The sequence below is a fragment of the Microtus oregoni genome, unplaced genomic scaffold, assembly GCF_018167655.1.
Source record: "Microtus oregoni isolate MIOR12 unplaced genomic scaffold, Mior012 000009F_ref0000495, whole genome shotgun sequence".
NCBI lineage: Eukaryota > Metazoa > Chordata > Mammalia > Rodentia > Cricetidae > Microtus > Microtus oregoni.
In genome coordinates this window covers 12,216,241-12,239,374 of record NW_024543068.1, presented here as the reverse complement: position 1 = coordinate 12,239,374, position 23,134 = coordinate 12,216,241, and the positions used below count along the sequence as shown (strand labels likewise).

Sequence of the window (23,134 nt, the reverse complement as noted above, 5' to 3'; positions counted from 1 at the left end):
ACCATCTCTCCAGCCCAGTACTGCAGGTGTTATTCTCAAGTAACCCTTATTTTCTTTCATAGTGTCCCCAGAACACATTAGTAGTGATCCAAAGCATTAAATACGGAAGACTGATCATGGTACAATGTGGCAATGTTACAGGACATGCAGATTAGCCGTGGTATAAGGGTAGTAATCTATAGGGAAAATAATATATACACAGGGCTCAGTATTGCCATTTTCAGGCATCTTCTGAGGTCCTGGAATAAATCCAGCACACACCCATCCTTCTGTTTTTCTATTGAGAGAACCAATTTGCTTCCAAATCTTATTCCTAAATTTTCATTCTCCACTAAAGAACTAATTTACTGCCCCCACTTAAAGAAATTTGGCTCAAAGAAAAGCTCTGCAAATGTTTTGAATCATAACAGAAAGAGGTAATTAACAGCTTCAAGAACAGAGAAGTCCCGCCTGGGGTGTCTTGGTGACAGTAAATAAGGGAATTATGCTCTGGGGAAAGCTGTGTTGGTAGCAGTGCCTATCCAAACCTGAAATGAACTGACAGTCTTCACTGTCGCTAAGTGACACTGCCCAGAAGTGGGAAAACGACCTCTCTAGCGACTGCTCCAGGACACCCCACCCTTGCGTCACAGTGCTTGGCTTCTTCCTAATAAGATTATGGTAATGAAGAATCTACAATGAACCAAGACACAAGAATGGAAGCAATTACTCCCCAACTCTGCTCTCAGAAACAGCACAGCATAAACACTTGGCTGTTCCAAGAAATGAGAAGAGTGTTCTAAGCCAACTGCTGGAAAAAATTATCAGGGAAATTCTATCCTGTACTCAATAGCTGTGCCGCAGGAGGGGTCAGAAGGCAGGCTTCGAGTGCCTGCTCCTCAGCTAACTGTTAAGACCTTGGCTGAGCCATCCACTATTTTTGTCTCAGTTTCCTTTTCTGAAAAATATGGACTATTTATGCAGAAACCTAAAAACTTACTGTAAAGCTTTATACTTCCAGCATCGCGCCCTCGAGGTGTTACTGACCTTAAGAGTCTCCTCTGCTCCTCTGATACTGTGATCGCTAGTGGGGGAATTATTGTGGACGACAGGAGTTTCTTCCGACCAGAGCTTTGTGGCGGCTGCTTCTCGTAGGAGTCTATCAGAAGGGAGGTGAACAAAAACAGAATAAGAGGGGAGACGGGTACATTCCGTTAGAGGATGCCTGGAGAGGAAAGGCCGCGGTAAAAGTTCTCAGACTAAGTACTGTGCTCAGTGTTCGGGTCTACACTTTGGATTCTAGTAGTAAACTAAGGGATATTCAGACATTTTCCTCATTTTAGCGGCTTTTCAAAATAAGAACTAGAAGACTAAGCCCTTACATCCCAATGAACAAGGAAGTGTTCCCATAGTTAATTCGTGTGGTATCAGTACAGAACCACACAATGTGGCATAATGTCTGTGAGTCAAGTCAAGAGAGATTCTTGGTTCCTTCAGAAAGGTTTCTCTGTCTTTGAAAAGAATTTGCCTATATTATTCACAAATGATGCAGGCCCTATACAGGAAATAAGCTTGGGTGTGAATTTAAGAAAATTATTATTTCATTAAAAATTTTTTATGTGGGCCAGGTTGTGGCAGCTCATGCCTTTAATCTCAGCATTTGGGAAGCAGAGGCAGATGGATCTCTGTGAGTTCAAGGTCAGCTTGGTATACAGAGTGAGTTCCAGGACAGGTTCCAACGTCACACAGAGAAACCCTGTCTCAAAAAAGCAAAAAACAAAAAACAAAAACAAAAAAACAAAACATTATGTGTACGGATGTTTTGCCCACATGTATTTCTGTGTACCATGTGTGTGCCTGGTGCCCCCAGAGGCCAGGAGAGAGCATTAGAACCTGTGGAACTGAAGTTACAGATAGTTGTGAGCTGCCATATTGTGCTGGGAATTAAACCTGGATTCTCTGCAAGAGCAGCCAGTGCTTTTAACTTCCGAGCTCTCTCCCCAGTCTCATATTATTTACGATTGTGTATGCGTGTGCTGTGATGCGGGTGTATGGCAGGGGGCTCCACACAAGCCAGGGCCTTCTACACACATGGAGATCAGTGGACAACTTTTTGGGAGTCAGTTTTCTCTCTTCCCACATTATGTGGGCGATGGGACTGAACTGGGGCTGTCGGGCTGCATAGCAAGTGTTTGCCAGCTGAGCTATCTTACTGACCCCTAAGTTTGTTTCTAATGAGCCAAATTTTTTATTTATTCATTTCTTGCATTTCAAGTTTTCTTTGATGACATCCTTTGCCTGAGATTCTTTGCCACAACCCTTAACAGTTACACCATGGCCAACCACTTTAATAATTGTTATGGTCTTGGGTAAGCCATGGTAAGATCGGGTCTCTTGATCTCCCTTTCTTCCTCTGACGATTTTTTATGCAAAAATCTCACAATTTTGCACAGCCAGTTCATTTCTTGTGGTCGCCAGCCTTCTTAAAGCCAACAGCTCGGGGCTGGAGAGATGGCTCAGCAGTTAAGAACACTGACTGCTCTTCCAGAGGACCTGTGTTCAATTCCCAGCACCCACATGGCAGCTCACAACTGTCTGTGACTCCAAAATCTAAGATAAGAGTTCAGTATAAAGGGTCTCCAGCAGCTTAACACATGCTCACCATGAAGACAGGTCTGTGCGAAATTACCACAAAATCAGCAGCAAACATCAGTTTGCTATTTAGTGAATGGAACAGAATGCCTGATTTGCTAGCTGCCAAACAAAGGTCAGCAACTCCCTCCAGCTGCTGCGAAACCCACCGTATTCCACTCACCAAGTGAGCAAGGAGAGCTCAATCTGTAAATCCTTCCTCAGAGTAAGTAACTTTCCTATAACTGTTTTGACTGTATCTTTCCGAACTCTTGGGACTTCATTTGTTTGTTTTTCAAGACAGGGTTTCTCTGTGTAACAGCCCTGGCTGTCCTGGAACTCTGTAGACCAGACTGGCCTAGAACACACAGAGATGCACCTGCTTCTGCCTGTCAAGTGCTGGGATTAAAGGAATACACCAGCATCACCTAGAAAAATACACTTATGGCTGTTTTTATTGGGTGGGGGTGTCTTCATTTTATAAGGGCAAAGAAAATGGCAATGACATTATTGCCATTTCAGTTCATGAAACATCTACCTGGAAAAACCCTATCTCAAAAACAAACAACAAATCAAAAAGCACATGCACTTTGGAAAGATACATTTAGATAGCACTGATACTAGCTGCCCAAGATGAAACGAGAGACAGGGTGTAGGGGATGCTTTGTTATATTTCCTTCTGTTCCTTTCAGAATTAGATCAATTTGATCACACTAACTGCACCCAAATAAACAAGATTTTAAAATAAAAGTATTATATGGGACTTGGTGGACTGTGGGGAAGGCCCAAAGAGAGTGCACAGGCATCGATTGGAGTGCATCCCTTTGTGCTGGGAGTCAGAGTAAACTAGCCCAGTCTCTCGGTAGGTCTGGGTGGAGAACAAATACATAGGAAATGTGCCTTTGACCAAGTCAGTCAGACCCACATGTTTGAGTTGGCAAGGCAAACTACTGCAGTCTTTCCACTGGTTTTCAGCCTGAATTTTAATTTTCAAACGCACAGTACATCCCTCCTCACATGTCCAGCCGTATCAACTGTGCCAGGAGTCTGGACTCTCCAGTTGCACACCGAGGCTTACCAGTAATGAGCTGTTCCAAACGAACTCGCTCGTGGGCAGCGTGCTGATCCACCAAGACTAGCAGGTGTCCACCTACAAAACCATCCATGGTTACTGGTGTTTCATAAAGTGTGGAGAGAGAAAAGGGTTCATTCAAGCCACCCAATGGCATAAACAGAAGATACACTGAGTAGATACAATTGCACATTTTTATTTTTTGAGACAGGGTCTTGCTATATATATAGCCCTAACTGGCTTGGATCTTGCTGTGTAGACCAGGGTGGCCTTGACTTCACAGAGATCCACCTGCCTCTGCCTCCCAAGTGTTAGGACTAAAGGTGTGTGATATCACACCCAACTCAATTGCACTTTATATTAAAAAAAAAAAACCTTGAGATTATCAATAAATCAACAAATTCACCCCTGGTTAAAAAAAAATCTTTTTAACTCATCAGTATTTCATTTAGAAAAGAAGGTTACATTTTAAAATTTATTCAATACAGATTTAGCTTTATTAATTCAACTTTACTACAATGAGGAACTATAAGAAAATGCAATGTATACATTATAATCAGTGGACCCTGATTTGTAAACCACTCTGAAACTCAAGAGCATACTTGTACACTTTAGATCAGAAGCCAGGGATTTTTTTTTTTTTACAAAGAGTCAGAAAGAAAATATTTTATGCTTTTTAGGCCAGATGGATTCTGTCACAACTACTCAACTATTCATTTTGAGTCAAAGCAGCCACAATCTGTGCCACTATAGCTATGTTCCAATAAAACTTTATTTATGGACACTGAAGTAACTGCATACGATGTGGCTGTGTCAAGAAGTCTTCTTTCGTGTTTTTCCTAACCATGTAAGGATGTAAAAGCCATTACTTCCCTGGCTGCAGAGAAACAGACCCTCAGGCTGCAACTGTAGCTGTTTTAGGCCGGGGCTTCCCACGCTATCCTGCGTGAACCTATCACCTGGGAGCATATTCAATGCAGAATCTGATCAAGAGGTCAATAACGGGGCACAAATTTCTGCAATTCTAACTAACTCCCAGATGATCTTGCCTACTGGCCCCACTTTTTTTTCAAAAAAAATTTTTTTTGTTTTGTTTTTTGAGACAGGGCTCCTCTGTAGCTTTGGAGCCTATCCTGAAACTAAAAATTTTTTTATGAGGGCCAAAGAGGTGGTTTATCAGTTAAGAACACTTGTTTCTCATCCAGAAGACCTGGGTTTGGTTTCCAGCACCTCCGTGGGAGCCCACAGCTGTCTGTAACTCCAGTTCTAGACTTGAGGCCTTCTTCTTGGTATCCACATGTGATGCACATGTGTGTATGCAGGGAAGACATCCAGACATATAAAATAAAACACAAATTTTAACTAAAGACATTTTAAATTATGTGTAGTTGTGTGTCTCTGTATGAATGCGGGGGCTCACAGAGGCCACACGTGGCGTGTTCCCTTGCCAGTGAGCCCCTGATGAGGGTGCTGGAGGTAGAATTCTTTTTTTGTTTTTGTTTTATTAATGATAGAAGAAATGCTTTTTACTGAAAATATACTTTTTTCATACAATATATTTGTATTATGGCTTCCCATCCCCCACACCACCCATCTCCTCCCCATTTGCACCCACCCAAACCCACACCAGTTCTTTCATTCTCTCATCACAATGAAAATAGGCATCTAAAATGAGGAGGAGGCAAAGGAAAAATAAAGATAAACCAAACAGAATAGGTTAAAAAAAAAAAGGAGCCAAAGAAAAACCACCAGAAACAAATACGGATGCTGAGACACATACATTCACACACATAGAAAACGCATAAAAACTAAAACCAGAAACCACAATATGTAGAATTCTTGAGGAGCTGTGTGGCTCAATTAACCACTGAGCTGTCTCTCCACCCCTCCAGGCCTCACTTTTAAGAGCAGGACTTCAAAATTTCAAGGACAAGCAAGGGAACAGAGAGTTTAGAAGTCAAACCTACAGGGAAGCCTCAGGGACAGGACAGTTATCCGTGACATTATTATACCTTTCAAAAGCTGCGTTTTATTATTTTGGACCAATAGATTGTAAGCTTATCGTTATTAATCATATTGAAACAAAAGTTCTTCTCTTGAATTTGATCAAAATAGAAAATGTCTTTTTCTTATTTCTATTAAAAGATTGAACATTTTCCTATGATACTCTGACAGTCTTGATTGTCAACTTGACACAATGTAAATCACAGAGAACTATCTAGAACAGGCTGGCCTGTGGGCGTGTACGTAGAGCACGATTTTAATTAAGTTGCCTGGAAGTACGAGGCACCATGCCCTGCGTTTGCGGTGCAAACTGAAAGAGCAGATACGGCAAGCCAAGAAGGTGGCAAGCCTGTGCGAACTTCTCTCCTCCAGACTATGGGTGTGATGTGACTAGCTTCTTCAAATTCCTGTCTGGCTTCTCAGTGATGGAATGTACTATGAAGTTGTGAGCTAAAATAAACTCTCTTCCCTACATTGCTTTATGTCAGGATATGTCGTCATAGCTACAGAATGAAACTAGGGGAGATACTCTCAAATTCCCAGCAGGAAAGCCTAAGATTTCAAGTAAAAGGAAACAGACAATTTACTTTTTATTGTTGAGACAATATTCATTGTATCCAGACTGGCTGCAGACTACTATGCAGTTGAAGGTGACAGTGAACCTCTGATCCTCCTGCCTCATATGTAAGGATTCTGCCAATTAAGCAACACCGCCATAAACACCCCAGCCGAGGTCAATCTCAGGTGTTGTTCTACACCAATCATCCTTTCTGAGAGGGCTCTCTCACTAGCTTGGGGATTATCGAGGATGAGTTTCGCTGGCCTGTGCACCCCAGGGATCCACCTGTCTCTGCCTCTCCAGCACTGGGATTATAAGTGCATGCCAGCACACCCAGCTTTTGAAATTAATTTTTAAATTAATTAATTTATTATACTAATTATTTTTAGGTTAGAAAACAAAGTATTTCATCATGGCATATATACAAAAACATGTCACATACTTTAATTTGTTCTCTCTTTAAATACTTTTTAAAAATGTTTATGGCATGCGTTAGAATGTATTTAAACTGAAGACTAGACAAAGGATGTGGATTTGGGATTTTTGTTTCCTTATTTCCTGATCCATATTCTAACATAGTCTTTTAAAAGTTTTTAGCATTCTTTGAGAATTTCGTACATGTATACAATGCATTTTGACTGCGCACACACCAGAGCTTTTCTGGGCCTTGAACTCAGGTTCCGTTGCTTGTGAAGCAGACACTTTCTGACTGAGCTCCCCAGGCCCAAGGCAGACTTCCGACAGCAGGGCTGGAGGGAAGGTTCAGCGGGTACAGCTACTTGTTGTCAAGCCTCAAGACCTGAGTTCTGTCTTCTGGTAGGAGGAGAGAGCCAACTCCTGGACCAAACCCTGAACAAGACCTGTTTTTTTCTAAATCTATAATCATGATAAAGTTGAACTGGTAAGTTGGGTACAGTAAGAAATTCACAATAATAAAAAAATAGAACAGGGCTGGGGTGTGTGACTCAGTGATAGAGTACTTATGTAGCATGCCCAGCACTGTAAAGATAAATAAATAGATAAATACACCTCTAACAGTGTGCCGGTACCATTATTAAATATAATAAGGTTTCTTTCAACATAAACAATGTAAACGATACAGCTAATGTGTACTGTCTGCAGCTACAGAGTAATGCGCAGCTAGGGTAGAGAGCATGGATACACAGGAGTCATTTGCAGCTTGGGTGGACCACGGTGAGACGATACGAGATGATGTCATGCAGCAGTGTGAAACTTAAGACTTGCCAGTTGCTTATTTCTGGAATTTTCCACATAATATTCTGACCTTGGTTGACTGTGGGTAACTGAGACTGAGCAACACAAGACCACAGACACAGAGACAACTCTAACTGTGCTCAGAACTCAAATCAAAGGCAGCCTCCTCACTCTCTGCTGGCTCCTCCCTCCCAGGTCTCAGATCTCTGGTCTCTCTTTACAGTCCTCATGAGCAGCAATGGCTTGTGCCCCAGCTCTTCCAGACGGTCCTCGGTGCCAACGTCTCCTCTGTCACAAAACCGAACAGGCCTCCCTTAGCAAACACCACTGCAGCAGACGGTGTCAGATCCTGGGCAAGACCTCATTTTCTTCGTTTCTCTGGTTCCTTCCCCTCTTCTGCTGGGCTGCCTTTCGTCTCAGCTGTTACAGGTTTGACTTATTCTAGATTCAGGGCTTCACTTTCCACATTTCTAGGTGAGAAAACTCAACCACCAATAACAGACCCTGCGCAGACAACTCGAATCTATATCACCAGGTCAGAACACTCTAGCTCACACCTGCACTAGCCAAACACATTCCTGCACCTCCTCGTGAACATTTCAAAGGGAATTTAGATTAAACTGGTGATTTTCATCCTCCCAGCCTGCTCCACCTCTTGGTCTTGCAACATCATCCACTTGGCCATGGAGGTCAGAAAACTAGGAGTTACCTTTGATATATCCCTCTCCCATAACAATCCATCACCAAGTCCTGTTAACTTTATCTCCTGCTTTCCTGAAGCATCCACATTTTTCTGTTTGTTTTACTGGAGGTGAGGTCACACGTGGTAGCCCAGGCTACACTATCTAGCCTGGCACCAGTCTTCCTGCCTTGTCTTCTGAGTACTGGATTATATGCACAGGACACCACGCAGTCCTAATGCTTTTACTTCCCCTTAGTCTACCATGATCCTAGTAACCATTTCTTAGATGCTGCAGTTACCTTCTCAACTGTCTCTGTGAGTCTGTGTCCCAGAACTCCGCCCAAACTCAGTCCAGTCTCCAAACTGCAACTAGAAGAGTCCTCCTAAAACAGGACATGGTATGACAGGCAGCATTCCAAAGACAAAGACTAGGAAACATCCAACTGTTTCCAGCCAGGGTTGGGTGGGACAGAGCGAAGCTTGAAACACATTCAAGACCTGGCTACTGCTTCTTCCCAGCTCTGTCTCCACACTTACTCTTCTGCTGTCACTAACAAGGAGGAAATTACAAGTTACCTGCTCACTGTCTTCCTTGACATGTTCATACTTCAGACTCATTTTACCAAGAACTGTCTGCTGACCTCCCTGGCAAAATCAAATCTCTCCGTATCAGTTTTTACACCATCCTCTACTTCTCCATAAGAGCTACCTTAAAATTTTATGTGTTTGTATGATTATTTCTCCCATCTATTTTTCCTATCATTGTACCCCGAGGGCCTGGTACAGTCCCTAGCAAACAAAAGGCATTCAAACAGTATTTGTTGAATGATTTATGTAAGAACTATTGTTTGATTTAAGCAAGTCACTACCTGATTCTGTATAATTTTTTTAATTTTATGTATATGAGTGCTTTGCCTAACCATACATCTATGACCACATGCATGCCTGGTGATGGAGGAGGCCAGGAGAGGGAGTCAGATCCCCTAATACTTGAGTTACAGACAGCTCTGTGAGCCACCATGCAATGCTGAGAATCTAACCCAGATTCTTCAGCTTCCTGATTCTGTGTAACTCTTGACAAACCTAGCAGAACACACCATATAAACTTACATAAACCGATTACTTTTGATGAGAAGACTGTAAATGAAGCGAGGGCGGGTGGGGGGGATGGGTCAGCAGGTAAAGCACCCGCCTTACAGCACCAGGGCTTGAGTTAGAACCTTAGAATCCATGTAAAAAGGCCTGGTACAGTGGTGCACACTTGTGATCGCAAAACTGGAGAGGAGAAGACAAGAAGAGGCCTGGAGCTCACTGGCCAGCCAGTCTAGACTAACTGCTGACCTCCAGGTAAATTGGAAATCCTGTCTCAAAGGAGAGGGATGGCATTCCTGAGTGTGACACCCACGCTTACCCCTAACTCCCATGTGTACAGGTGTGCACCTGTGTGTACACACAGTCATTAAAGGAGGATGGGGCTCAGCCGTAAAATAAATACTCGCTGTGCAAGCACGAAGATGGAATTTGGATCCCTAGCATCTACATAAAAGCCTGAGTGTGGTGGGGCCACACCTGTAGCTGCAACAATGGGGAAGGTAGAGACAGGCAGATGAGGCAGGGGTGCTGCTGGACAGCCACTCTAGCAGAACAGTTGGCCCCAGGTATACAAGAAACCTTGTCTCAAAAGGTAGAGTGGGAAGTACTGGAGGAAGGCACCCGAAGTTACCCCTGGCCTCCACATGTCTGTCTGTCTGTCTGTCTCTCTCTCTCTCTCTCTCTCATGCACGCAAATGTCACAACGTAAGACATTTCAAGGGAGTAGAAGATGAACTTCCCCCTTTGCCCACCCCCATTTTCATTTCCACGGTGAACTGGGTGTGGTGTGGTACAGGCCTGCAATCCCAGCAGTCAGGCTGAGGCATCAGGATACCATGAATGTGAGTCAATCCTGGGCTACATCTCAAAAGACCAAAATCTTAATATGCCTCTTATGTGTGTCAATGTACTTAAAGTCCATCTCCTTTAAAACCTGTCTCTTACTTTAGGTCAGTTTCCTTTATCTGTTTAAATCACTGAAATTACAACAATTTCAAGTTGTTAATCCCAAACAAGTTGTCATATCCCACAACAAGAGTACCCCCAAGTACTGTAAGAGACAGTGGCCAGAACCCCAGCCGGCTTATTAACTGAAGCAAATCCCGTGCTCACCTGCTTTGCCACTCTCCTCCACCTTCGTGCTCATTAGACAGGCTATAAACTTGTTATCCACTTGCTGGAGAACCTGCCATTCATTCAGACAAACAATGTGACAGTAACAATTAGCCAAGGCTTACCTGCATCAAGAGCTAAGCTAACACTGTACATGCTAACACCCACAGCCGAGACCCCGGCGAGGAGCCGGCTAGAGGCCCCACAGGTGCTCTTACCCGAGTTTCGCCTTTGGGATCACAGGCAGCAGAGAGCTGACTCCTGCAAGCTGCTCTCTGACACATACGTGAGCTCGCTCCCGACAAACACACAAAGACTTGTTCTAAAACACTGACTAAGGTGCTGCCGACGGTGAGACAGTTCTGAGATGGGGTGAAAGGATGGGTAGGGAGGCCAGGCTGGGACAGGAAGGTCGCTAGCTGGCAAGGTCAGAGTACCTCTGCAATGTTTCCAGCAGAGATACTCTGAGGAACACACGTGACCAGAGACTGCTAATGAACACAACTAAATTAAAGACACTGTCTCAATGTGTAGCCCTGCCTGACTTGGAACTCTATGTAAATCAGGCTGGCCTCCATCTCACAGAGATCCACCTGTCTCTGCCTCCCAAATACTGGGATTAAAGGTATGTGCCATCATGCATTGCATAAAATACAAGTTTCCAACTGTGAAAAGCCAGGAAAGCCATTTTGGAAGAGCTAGTCTAAGAGCAGTTGTAAAAGCCACCACCAGCTTCAGACCGTGGAGGCTCCCTCTGTCCAGGCTCATGCTCCCCAGAGGTCTCGATCTGGACAGAAAAGTAGAGGAGACAGGGGTGTCCCTTTTGTTAATGAACCTCCCACTCTACAGCTTCCTTAACCTTTGCAGCTTCACATAGGGAGGGTCATTCAAAAGTGAGGATTCCGCACAGTTAAGGACAATGTTGATTTATAGATAATTTGTTGGCATTTGTCATATAGTTATAAAATATAAGCTAAAATTCAGAGCTGCAGAACTGTTAAACGCCCTTGGCATAATTCATTCCCTGAAAACCTACTTGCATGCACTATTTAGAATATTCTTCTTTGCTATTGAAATTTTTTGCATTTTTTGTCCTGATGATAAAAATTCAACTTTTAATCTCAGCACTTGAGAGGCAGAGGCAGGCAGATCTCTGTGAGTTTGAGCCCAGCCTGGTCTATAGAGCAAGTGCCAGGGCAACCAGGGCTACACAGGAACCCTCTCTCAAAAAACTAAAAAAATAATAACTATTAATAATATTATTAATTATTATTATTATTATTTTAAGATTCCAGTCAGATTAAAACAAACACACATGTGATGGCTCTTCTTGGTTGTCAACTTGACTACATCTAGAATTAACTAGAACCCAAGAGTCTGATATACCTATGGGGGATTTTTTTCTTAATTAAATTATTTGAAGTGGGAGGACCCACTTTTAATTCAGACTTTTTGAGGTGAGAAGATACACCTTTAATCCAGATCTTTGGAGCTGGCAGCCTATATAAAGGATGTGGAAGAAGGAAGCTGGCTCTCTGCTGCCTTGCCCTCACTCTCGATGGTAAATCCACTCCTTCACTGGCAACAGAGCCTCCTTCTTTGGGATTCCTGTGTAAACTGAAGATCAGCTGAGACATCCAGGCTTGTGGACTGAACAATTACTGGCTTCTTGGACCTTCAGTTGGTAGGCAGACATTGCTGGACTAGCTGGACCAGAGCCTGTGAGCCCACTCCAATCAATCTATCAGTCTATCAGTTCTGTTCCTCTAGAGAAGCCCAATACAGCATGCCTTGACTAATACGGTCTCACTCATTTAAAAAAAACCCTCAATTTCACAAAAGTTAGTCTAGCGTAAACACTGCATGGGTTTGGTGCTGACTTACCTGCACTGAACGGATCATCTCTTTGGTGCTGACTTACCTGCACTGAATGGATCATCTCTTTGGTGAAGCGATAGGGATACAGCACGTTGTGGATTTTAACCACTAAGCTCTCAGCCTGGCCACTGCTGACATCAACAGCAACCTAGGAAGACTCAGGAAAAACACAATTTAACTTTTAATGTCTGTGGAACTGTTTTACCAATGATTTCAAAGTCCTTGAAAATACACATTTTTTTCGGGGCTTGGAATATCCAGGTCAGTGACAGAGTACTGCTTAGCATATGCAAGGCTCTCGTTTCAATTCCCAGCACTGCAGAAAATAAATCCAAAACCAAACAAGGATTTTCATATATCCTACTAGAAATAGGATGAATGTAGGAAACCTATAGATTGTTTACAGATAAGAATAAGTTGTCTAACAATTTTTTTATAAACACTGACAAAACCCAGAATCATTTCAGAACAATTCGTCTGTGCTCCATGATCAAGTCCTTAAAGGCAGCTTAAGTGATGAATCAGTAGTCCAGTGCTTGTCTATTATCTACACTCATTAACACACTTAGTGCAGGCTGTGACAACGCATCAAAGGGAGAACAGAGCCAGGCCACACAGACCTGTCCCCGCAGGAGAAATGGCCCTGTAAGACAGGGTAAATACACTCACTCTTCACACTGAATATATATGCTAATCCAAAATTCTTGACCTTCCAAAATGCTGGTTATTTCTTTCTACATTAAGCACTAATTTCTGAGTATACCATCTAGAAAGCTGCCTACTTTCCATTCATAATTACAAATTCATATACTCATGCATGCCCATATTCAGCTTAAATGAAGTTCAAATTTATAAACAGGCAAAGAAAAAGTACTACAGACCCACCTCTGGGTGCCGGGCAAATACTGGGTTGTTCCAGTCTGAAAACAAGGCCTGAAGTGATTCACGGACAACAGCAGCATCCACAGCATCTAGGGCAAAGGGGACAGCTGCCATCAAGAACTCAGAAAAGAGTGTCCTCTCCTGCTCAGCTATGGCTTCCAGACCAAGAGTAGACACATTATCCCCACACTCCACACTCTCTGACTAGAGCCTCTACTGTGTCCCTATATTCGTTTTGATGTTACTTCTTTGTTCTGCAGAGCTCTTACCATGTAGCTCTGTCTGGCCTAGAACTCACTATGTAGACCAGGCTAGCCTCAAACTAGACTCAAAAGTGAGTCACAAAGACTCACTTGTTTCTGTCTCCTGAGTGCTGAGTTTAAAGGTGTGCACCACCACTACCCAGCTTGGTACTACCTTTTTTTTTTTAGATATATTTATTTATTTTGAATATAGTATTTTGCCTGCATGATGCATGTAGGTCAGAAAGGGTGCCAGATCTTATTTCAGATGGTTGTGAGCCACCATGTGGTTCCTGGGAATTGAACTCAGGATCTCTGGAAGAATAGCCAGTGTTCTTAACCACTGAGCCATCTTTTCTGCCCCTGGTGCTACTTTTAAAACTAGTATCATGACAGCACCTTCTGAGACAGCTTTTCTGCTGTGCCCTTTAATACAGTTCCTCATGTGGTGGTGACCCCAACCATAAAATTATTCCATTGCTACTTTATACTATAATTTTGCTACTGTTGTATATGTAATTTAAATATCTGATATGCAACCCAAGGGATTGCAACCTATGGGTCAAAAACTGCTGGTCTATACCAATGCTGGAGCCCTTTTCACCTCTGAGCCATCTTTCCAGGCAGAAGACCCAGGTCTGCTTCCTGGCACCCACACAGTGGCTCATAACCATCTGTAACTCTAATTCAGAGAATCTGATGCCCTCCTCTTGCCAAGGGCATTGGATACACATGGTGCACCGATACGTATGCTGGCAAAACATCCATACACAAAACAAAACTAAGTAAGTCTTAAAACAAAAGAAGAATATTTCCAAGTGCATGTACAGAAAATACTACAGTTCCAATTTTCTTGTTGCCTCTTGATAAAAATATACTTAATTGATTTTAAGAAACAACAACAAAAAAATAATAGGTTTCTTTAGGTTTTTTTCCAAAGAATTTTACAAAGATCAAAGTTCTGTAATATGGAGAAATTCAATCCTTAAAAATAAGAAACGTTTCCCCAGTCTCAGACACCATAGCCTATGCATAATCACCCGGCACCAACCGCCAGTCTGGAAAAGCAATTTCTGATCTGTATGCATGCACCGAATCACTTAGCTCTGCTGCTGAACAGAGCCGTGGGGAATTCTGGCTCCCGAGGCACAGCTGGTGCCGACCACGCCTCAGAACGCACCCCTGCTCAGTCTTCCGCAATGAGCGGGACAGGGTGTACCAGGTGTCTCCACACACAACCTCTGGCATTGCTCTCACCTCTCGCCTTTGGTCTCATCATAATCCTCTCCTCCTGAGCTCTCGGAAGGAAAGGAAGAATAAGGTCGCTTCTAAAAGGATGGCACCTGTACTGGACCCCTACACAAAGAAAGAAAAACCGACACATTTGAACTCAACATACAAACTATAAAAATTATGTAAAATCTTTCTCTGCAAACTAAATGAAGGCAGAAGGCAGACTCCTGAATACACGGAAAATCAGAACTTTCAATGAAATCATCGCTAACTTAATTACATGAACACATCATCTCTTTATCATAGATGTGACTTTCAATAGTGCAATGTGCAGGCTGCAGGGACACACGAGGCATTGTCTTCAGACATTTTCCACGGTCATATCCTGAGTAAATGAGGCAGCTACTGGAATCCAGCAGATAAAGGCTGGGTGCCACTAAATACCGTACAAGGTATAGTTATTCAGAAAAGTCTTGTCAGACACACCCTTGTACTTCATGATCACCCACAACCTGCTGCAGCCTTTACAAATGCCCAACTTTTAAGTGTCTTACCCACAATCTGTGACCCTACTATAACCATGATTGCATTGCATTATGTAGCTATCCCTAATATCCCTAATAAATGCTGAGAAGTCAGATGAGCTTTAGTGTGAGAACACCTACCACAGTGTGACAGACAACAAGTACTGGATGAACCTGTGCAGAGATGAACGCCTGGCAGACCTGGAGACGGCTCAGCGGTTAAGTGCCCTGGCTGCTCTTCCAGAGGTCCTGAGTTCAATTCCCAGTACCCACATGGTGGCTCACAACCATCTATAATGGGATCAGATGAATGAGTGGATGAAAGGTACCCTATGCAAATACCAGTCTAAACGCTAACCATCTGGAGGAACAGCAGATTTGAGTCTTAGAAACAACTCTGAAGAGACAGTTTTGAAAAGCCTGGAAAATTGGCTCAGTGGTGAAGAGTACCAGCTGCACTTCCAGAGGACCTGAGTTCAGTTCCCAGAACCCACACTGTAACTCAAGTTCCATGGATTTTTTTTTTTTTTTTTTTTGGATTTTCGAGACAGGGTTTCTCCATAGCTTTTTTGGTTCCTGTCCTGGAACTAGCTCTTATAGACCGGGCTGGCCTCGAATTCACAGAGATCCGCCTGCCTCTGCCTCTGGAGTGCTGGGATTAAAGGCGTGCACCACCACCGCCCAGCAAGTTCCATGGATTTTGATGCCCTCTTCTGCCTCCATGGGCACGAGGCACGAACATGGTACACAGACTACATAATGGGAAAAACATTCAATACATAAAATAAAAATAAAATAAAAAGGATGGGAGGAACACATAACAGAGCTATTGAAAAAGACAAGCCTGTCTGACAAAAACTAAAGCGAGAGCCGGGCGGAGGCAGAGGCAGGCGGATCTCTGTGAGTTCGAGACCAGCCTGGTCTACAGAGCTAGTTCCAGGACAGGAACCAAAGCCACAGAGAAACCCTGTCTCGAAAAAAAAAAAAAAACTAAAGCGAGAGATTACTTGAAGTAAGGTTGTATAATAAGAGACTGAGTGCGGCCTGGGCAGTGTTGGTACATCTTTAATCCCAGCACTTGAAAGGCAGAGGCAGGCAGATCTCTGAGCTCAAGGCCAGCCTGGTCTGCAGACCAAGTTCCAGGACAGCCAGGGCTACACAGAGAAATCCTGTCTCAAAAAACAAAAAATCAAAACTAAAAAACAAAAGAGAGAGAAACTGACTGCCTTCACTTCCTGATCTTCCTGCCTCCACCTCCCAAGTGCTAAAATTAGTGGAGCTTTACCGTTTCTCTTGGAAATTCGTTACACATCTACATTTTCATATGCACCAGTCATGCCCTAATGCCCCACTGTGAAGAGCCAATTCCATGTGAATGGAGGGTGTGAGGTGCTACTTTTTCAATGAACCTGTCTTGATAGCAAAACTAATTTTCATTCGGAACTTGACTTAACGCGGCTCTCAAAAGTTCACAAGATACGGTAATCCAGATGGCGCGGTGCACTGAAGTAGTTTCAACCCCAAATCTACTTAACAGGAGCAGATGTTTATGTTGAGTGTGGCAGCTAAGATCCCCCTCCTTTCTTTTGGCAACAACCACCCCACACTTGAACGTAATCCAGTTATTTTTTGGCGCTGTTTCAGAAGCAGTTCCATTTCAGGAAGATGAGGTGCCGGCACCTTAGATGTTCCTCTCTGATAAGCATTCAGCACATACAAACCAGTACATATGACCTAGACTGGAAAGCACATAAAGATGCCTTAAAGGCAACTGGATAGTCTCAAGAGCAATACTGAAAATAAAGGGTTTTCTCCTCCTATGAAATTCTCTAGAAGTTACAACAGTGATTTTTTTCCCATAAGGAAAAAAATTGAAAAACATTTAAAACTAAAGGATTTATTTAACATCAGAACCTCCAACAAGAAATATTTATCCTAAGGAGACATTGTAATTTGCAATTATATTCATACAATTTTCATTCTTTTACAGCATGAGAGACTTTTTCTCAAGGATGCATATTTAATGTTTATCCTACTAGTGAAAGCCGAGATTACAGCCAGATGGAAATCAGCTTCACTGGCTCCCAACATCTGGCTCTCAACACACTGCCAAAACAATGTCACTTTTAATGTTGCCTGAAACCTGAGAACCCAGAGTCCTAGACCAGGCTCTGGTGTTGCTTTGTGGTGTGACCTGAAAACCATATTATTATCAACTTCTTGTATCAGAAATTCATCAAGTGGATTGGTAGATATAATAAAGTACATTTGAAAAATATAGTTATGAAGGCACCTATCTAGCCTACATTTTGAAAAATGTTTGGCTAACTCCTACTTTCCAGGGGAAGCTCACAAAATCCCACTGCACTGACCTATGTATCCTACTGGGAACTTAAGATAAGTAAAGAATTTCCCCAACCTTAGGCTGGCAGCCACAGACAGAAGCAGTCATGTCTCTAAAGACAAATTTCTAGAAGTATATTTGGGAAGAAAGGGAAAACAGAATAGATAAATACTGCGAGTCTTTTTTAGCCACTAGCAGCACAATTTGATTAAAATGAAGTCCATCCATCCCCTTCCACACACATATGTCTCAGACACATGTAGGTACCTTTATATTCTTTATCAGTCGTCACAAAATTCTCACATTGAAATATTGTCAAACCTCAAGAATCTCCGTATGCCTTAAACACAGTTTAGGTTTTAAAACTGGCCTTCAGAAGCCAGGTGTTGTAGTACATACTTTTAATTCTAGCATTTGGAAGCAAGACCTAGCATGAGTTCAAGACCAACTTGGCTACAAACAGTTTGAGGCCAGCCTTAGCTACACAGCAAGACCCTGTCTCAATATTCCCAACCCCCAAACAACAGAACAATACAACGTGGCTTTCCAAGGCTGTCTGCTGGCCACCTCTGTGAACAACTGTATTGCTCTTTGGCCATTGTTCTTCTTCGTACTTACCATTCTCGAGGAGGACATCCACAGCCACAGTCGTCAGGTCTCTGGTGCAAGCAGTCTGAACATCTTCCGTGGGAGCGACAAACGTGCTTAGTCCGGTTGTTCTGTTGATGTAAACCATTCTTCCCAGCGTAACATCAAAATGCTGCAGCCAACCCATAGGGTATGAATTAGTTTCTTCATTTTCGGAACAAGATCTTGCTTTAGACTCATCATTCTGGGAAGAAATTCCATCTTGGCTGGCAGTGGTAACTTCTACCTGACCCGTGATCATTCTACTGGGAGACTCAGGAGTCCCTGTATGTTGCTCTGAAAATCTGACGAGAACATCTGAATCTTTAGTGGCTTTAGAATCACTGCAGGGCAACGGCAAAGGAGTTTCAGGGTTCTCTGTGTGGTCCACTACACTGTGAGAATGCACTGCACTGCTGTGGGTGGAATTATCCTGGATGGCGGGATCTGGTATCAGAAGCACGGCACTCTTTATTTTTTCGTGTTTATTTTTAAATAATTCACCAAAAGGTAAGTCTAACCTAGTGCTCTGGCTGCTGTCTGTCCGACTGGAATCCGAACCTGGAAGTTCACTAATATGGCCTGTCATCTCCGTCGTTCGAAGCTCCTTTTCAGAACCTTTCCGTCTGGATAATTTCGAAGCAAGTGACTCGGTGGACTTCTCAACATTGGAACGTTTTCTGTTAAAGGGAGAGAATTCTGCCAGAGTAATAGGACTTTCTCTCAAGTGAGGCATCTGTTCTAAGCAAGCTTCTTTGGAAAATGGAGATTTTTCTGACTGCAGGACGTGACTTACTGGTTGACAAGTGTCACCGTGGTCCACGGTAGTGATCTTACCACCATCAGGCATATCTAAGTGGCTCTTGTCATTTAGTAGAATGTCAGGTTCGACCTGAGCATCACCATGGGCCCTTACTTCGGTGTTATTTTCCTCTTCTGTATCTAGAGAACTGATAACCTTCCCATATTGCCTCTTAAATCTCTCTAAAGACCCTACTTGTGAACGCAAGCTTAGCTTCCTACGGCCTGAGCGTCTGGAGGGATGCATCATCTTCTCTGTTTTCTTACTACCATTTGAAGCAGAGCTGCACCCTGGGAAGGAGGGTGCGTCAGGCAAAAAGCAACCTGTGTGTGGTCCTGTACCACCTTCCTGAAAAAGAGCTAAGCTCTCATCCGCTGCTACTGGGTTGTTCTCTGGCCCATAACCTGTGTTTGTCCTGCACAATTTTTTGTGGAGCAGTCGAGCAGATTCTGTACTTAAAGTGCTTGTTAAATCGGTGTCTGGAGTCTCTAGTGCGTGGTGTGCTCTGTTTCCAAATGTCTCTTGGGCACTTACAGGACCGGGTCGGACATAATTTTTAAATGAATGCTCTGTTTCACTTGATTTAGTGTGCACATTCTGTCCCACATGAGTTATAAAGCCAGCAGAGCAGAACTTAACCTCTCCATATCTAAAAACATTGACTCTTCCAGGACTACTCGGCTCTTTTTCTCCTTTTTCCTTCTTTCTCTGTGTACCCTGGACTCTAGATGCTGTTGTCTCAAAAGGCAGAGGTTGGTACCCCACTTCGGTAGCATCTTTATGTTTCTCCAGTAGGCTCTGAATCCTACTATTTGGGGGAACGTTGGCAGCCATGACATTAACAACAGGGCTTATTTTCTGTATTTCTACATCTGCCTCACTCTCCTCAAAGAGATGATGTGTCCGATCAGGGCTTGAAACCATTTTTGGGCTAGTTCCATGTGGACTTTCTGAAGTCCTCTGTTCCAAGAAAGATTTCTGATGTTTCTCGTTTTCTCCCTCTTCTCCCAACACCCTTGATGCTAAGTGAGCGCTGTCTTCGCTGTGTGATGACTCTATCATTTCACTATGGCCCAGGCCATCTGTTTCACAACTGTGCACTGAGTCAGCTGTCTGTTTTCTGATGGCTTCTGAATCCCCAGAATTCTGTGTGTTTCTACTTTCTATAGTAGCCGTTCTTTTCACAACTTTTGACTGTAAATTCAACATTTCATAGGAATCCAAAATATTAGTGCACGCTTCCTGGAAACTGCTCTGGTCACACTTCTCACGAGCGGAGGCCTGTGTCTGCAGAGTAGCACCAAACAAACCAAAATCGTTGTCTTCATTAAAGCCCTTAATAGCTTCACCTGATAACTCTACAAACAGGCTTTCTCGCTTTAAAAACCTTTTGACTCCTTCTTGAATACAAACCAACAGGGTATCCCAGTTCTGAAACTCGATCAGAGTTTTGGCGGGCTCCATGCACACGTCATATTCACAGCATTGGCACTGCACATTGATGACATAGATCCCATGGAGTTCAGGGGCAGAGCGGTGCCGAGGACTGGAATTCATTTGCCTACTGGCAGAGCCATTCTTTGGCCTACATAGAGTACTTTGTTTTCTTAATAAAAAGTCAATGAGTTTGTGCAACTTTGTCCTTAAAACCAGTCTTCGGTTCACAAACAAAAACTGCATATTCTTATTGTAGTGCGCTTCAGAGCTAATGTAGCCACCAAACTCAAACTCCTTATATTTAAAATGTACTTCTCTTAACTTTTGAGACTTGCCCAATCCATAAATTTGACAAAACCGAGAACATATGTCTTTGGTTTTGGGGAGCTGGAGAACCATGGCACCAGAAACATCATTCCTCAAAGAGAAAGAGACAGAGGGGTGCATGAGGGAGATGGCTTCCACCCGCTGCCTAACCTTCTCAAACTCTAGTCTAGGGTCCATGCTCTTCCTCCTCACAGGGAACTGGGAGAACAGGTTATACACGGTTACTGTGGTCCCCACGCTGGGTCTAGTCAGATCTGCTTCACAAGCATTTAGGGCTTTCCCGTTCTGAAACATCTTCACAAAGGTTTTCATAGCCATGCTTTTCTTGGATGAAATTTCCACAGCACTCGCCATGTCGGCGATACTTGCCAAGGCCTCTCCTCGGAAACCATGGAACTTTGGGTTCTCCAAGTCCTGTATTGAGCTGCATTTGCTAGTAAAATACCGGTTTCCCACCTTCTCTATCTCATCACCCGCCATCCCAAGTCCATTGTCTATCACTTGGACTTGGAAGGTTTCCATATTCACCCTGACGGCCACACATTTTGCTTCCGCATCGATACTGTTGAGGATAAGTTCCTCGACACATTGGCCCAAGGAGATTATGGCCAAACCGGAACGCAGTTTGGCTTGGACTTCATCTGACAAGCACTTGATCATGGCAGGGAGACATGTGGAGAGAATGCCAGACGCGGGCTTCCTTCTCTGACTGGAAATAACCACCTATGAAAAAAACAAAAACAAAGAACACACAAACCCTATCAAACCTCGATTATATAGCATTACTGACTTCTCTCAAGTATTATGAAGAACTACAGTTTGAGGAAAATAAAATATTAAACCAAAATATGAAACAGAAGTATACATCTAATTTCTGGACAGCACATAAAACTCATGCTGGTATAATGGACCTCGATTCCAAAGAAGCATTCATAATTTCATAATTTTCCCTGTTCCTAAAGTGAATGCCCTAAAGAGAAACCATAATTATACTTGATGTTGACCCGTAAAGACACTATTCAAAATTCTAAGCACTTCACTAAAAACAGATGCCTAAATTAAATTCAGCTAAGAAACGTTAGCTAGAAATTATTCATGAAAAAGATCCAAGCTTGTTTCATAACTCTTATACATTACACAATATCCATGGCTTTCAGAAAAACTTTAGTGTGCTAAGACACTGTAAGAAAGTGAGACAACGGGACAGAATTAAAGTCAAACATATCAAGGAGAGACAGGTAGTAAGCGATTAGATCGTCACAATTACTTTCTGAGGAGAGGCGGGGAGGGGGCGGCGTGGGGGCTAAAGCAGGGAAATTCCTTTGCCTGTAAGTTTTCTACCATTTGCTGTTTAAATCCTGCTGTTGCTTGATAGTTCGCTGAAAAGTCCTGATTACTAATATTCTTTTGTACTGATACGCTCGGTCCCTATATATCCCCAGAACACAACATGGCAATAATAATGATGGTATGGGGTGGTCTGAACTGATTTCAAGTTTTCTTGCAAGTGCAAACAAATCCTAAGAGTCTAGGTCTTTAGAGGTCTCACTTCCTTCTTCATAAACGATAACAGCAGAGCTGGTGGCCGGGCTAGCTTTTTAAAGCCTGGGCAAACTGGGGCTACGTTTGCTTTCTAAGACAATGAACTTAGCGGCCGTTGGCAAACGGGGTGAATGTTTAATAAGCATTCTGATTACTACAGTCCCAGGGTCTAGACAGTCCAGCTTCCCGTGCAGGAAGCTCGCGCCTGCGCAGTCCACCCGCCCCGCCGCTCCCGAGGCCCCTCCTTCTGGGGGGCCCCGCGCTCCTCCAGGCAGGCCCGCGGCCGTCACCACAGCTCTTCTGGTGTTAGACGAGCTCACGGGGCCAGATTTCAACACGCGCTTTCCCCCTTCACCTCGAATCTCCTCCATCAACTCTCGGGACCAACCGCTTCCGATGCCGGACGCGCGCTCTAGAGCATGCGCTTCCGAGACGCCGCGAGCCTGGGTCTGCACGACGTCTCGTGCGCAGGCGCCAAGGTGGCCCAGCTGAGAACTTGGCTCCTTCACCTGACTAGTTCTAATTAGTGCTCGCGCCCTAGTCTCTTTTGGTATTGGGTGATAGGCTGTTTCCAGTAAGTTTTGGTTTGTTCCCTTTCTCGTTCTCTTCTTCTTTGCAGGTACTAATATTTCGTTCCACTTATATTTTACTTGTTTCCTTAGTCTTTGTTCGCTAGATTGTAAACTGCGAAGGTGGCCTTTGCTTTTGTATACTGCCGCGACCTGGTGGCAAGTAGACATCAGAGAATGCAGAATGTTCTTAGAATTAATGCTAAGAAGTCAGACCTCCTCTTCTCCCTCGCCCTCTCCTTTGATTTTTCAAGACAGGATTTCTCTATGTAGCCCTGGCTGTCCTGAAACTCACTTTGTAGACCAGGCTGGCCTCAAACTCACAGAGATCCACCTGCCTCTGCCTCCCTCTACCCTCTTAATTTGCAAATCAGAATGCC

The 23,134-nt window shown here is 43.5% G+C and overlaps 1 protein-coding gene across 3 annotated transcripts in view; it reads right to left on the bottom strand.

Annotated features, from left to right (window-relative positions):
• Mlh3 (mutL homolog 3) overlaps window positions 1-22,632 on the bottom strand; it is a 33,686-nt gene extending 11,054 nt beyond the window's left edge. The window contains exons 1-8 of one of the 3 annotated variants that reach the window (XM_041658665.1): window positions 22,541-22,632; window positions 18,069-21,366; window positions 14,607-14,705; window positions 13,111-13,196; window positions 12,269-12,373; window positions 10,348-10,420; window positions 3,689-3,781; window positions 1,027-1,138 (exon numbers count right to left, since the gene is read on the bottom strand). In XM_041658665.1, the coding sequence (XP_041514599.1) occupies window positions 1,027-1,138; window positions 3,689-3,781; window positions 10,348-10,420; window positions 12,269-12,373; window positions 13,111-13,196; window positions 14,607-14,705; window positions 18,069-21,303 (3,803 nt within the window). In that variant the 5' untranslated portion in view covers window positions 21,304-21,366; window positions 22,541-22,632. The remainder of the gene's footprint in view (window positions 1-1,026; window positions 1,139-3,688; window positions 3,782-10,347; window positions 10,421-12,268; window positions 12,374-13,110; window positions 13,197-14,606; window positions 14,706-18,068; window positions 21,367-22,540) is intronic. The other 2 variants (XM_041658667.1, XM_041658668.1) reach the window with 2 other exon arrangements.
• Between the last annotated feature and the right edge of the window lie 502 nt (window positions 22,633-23,134).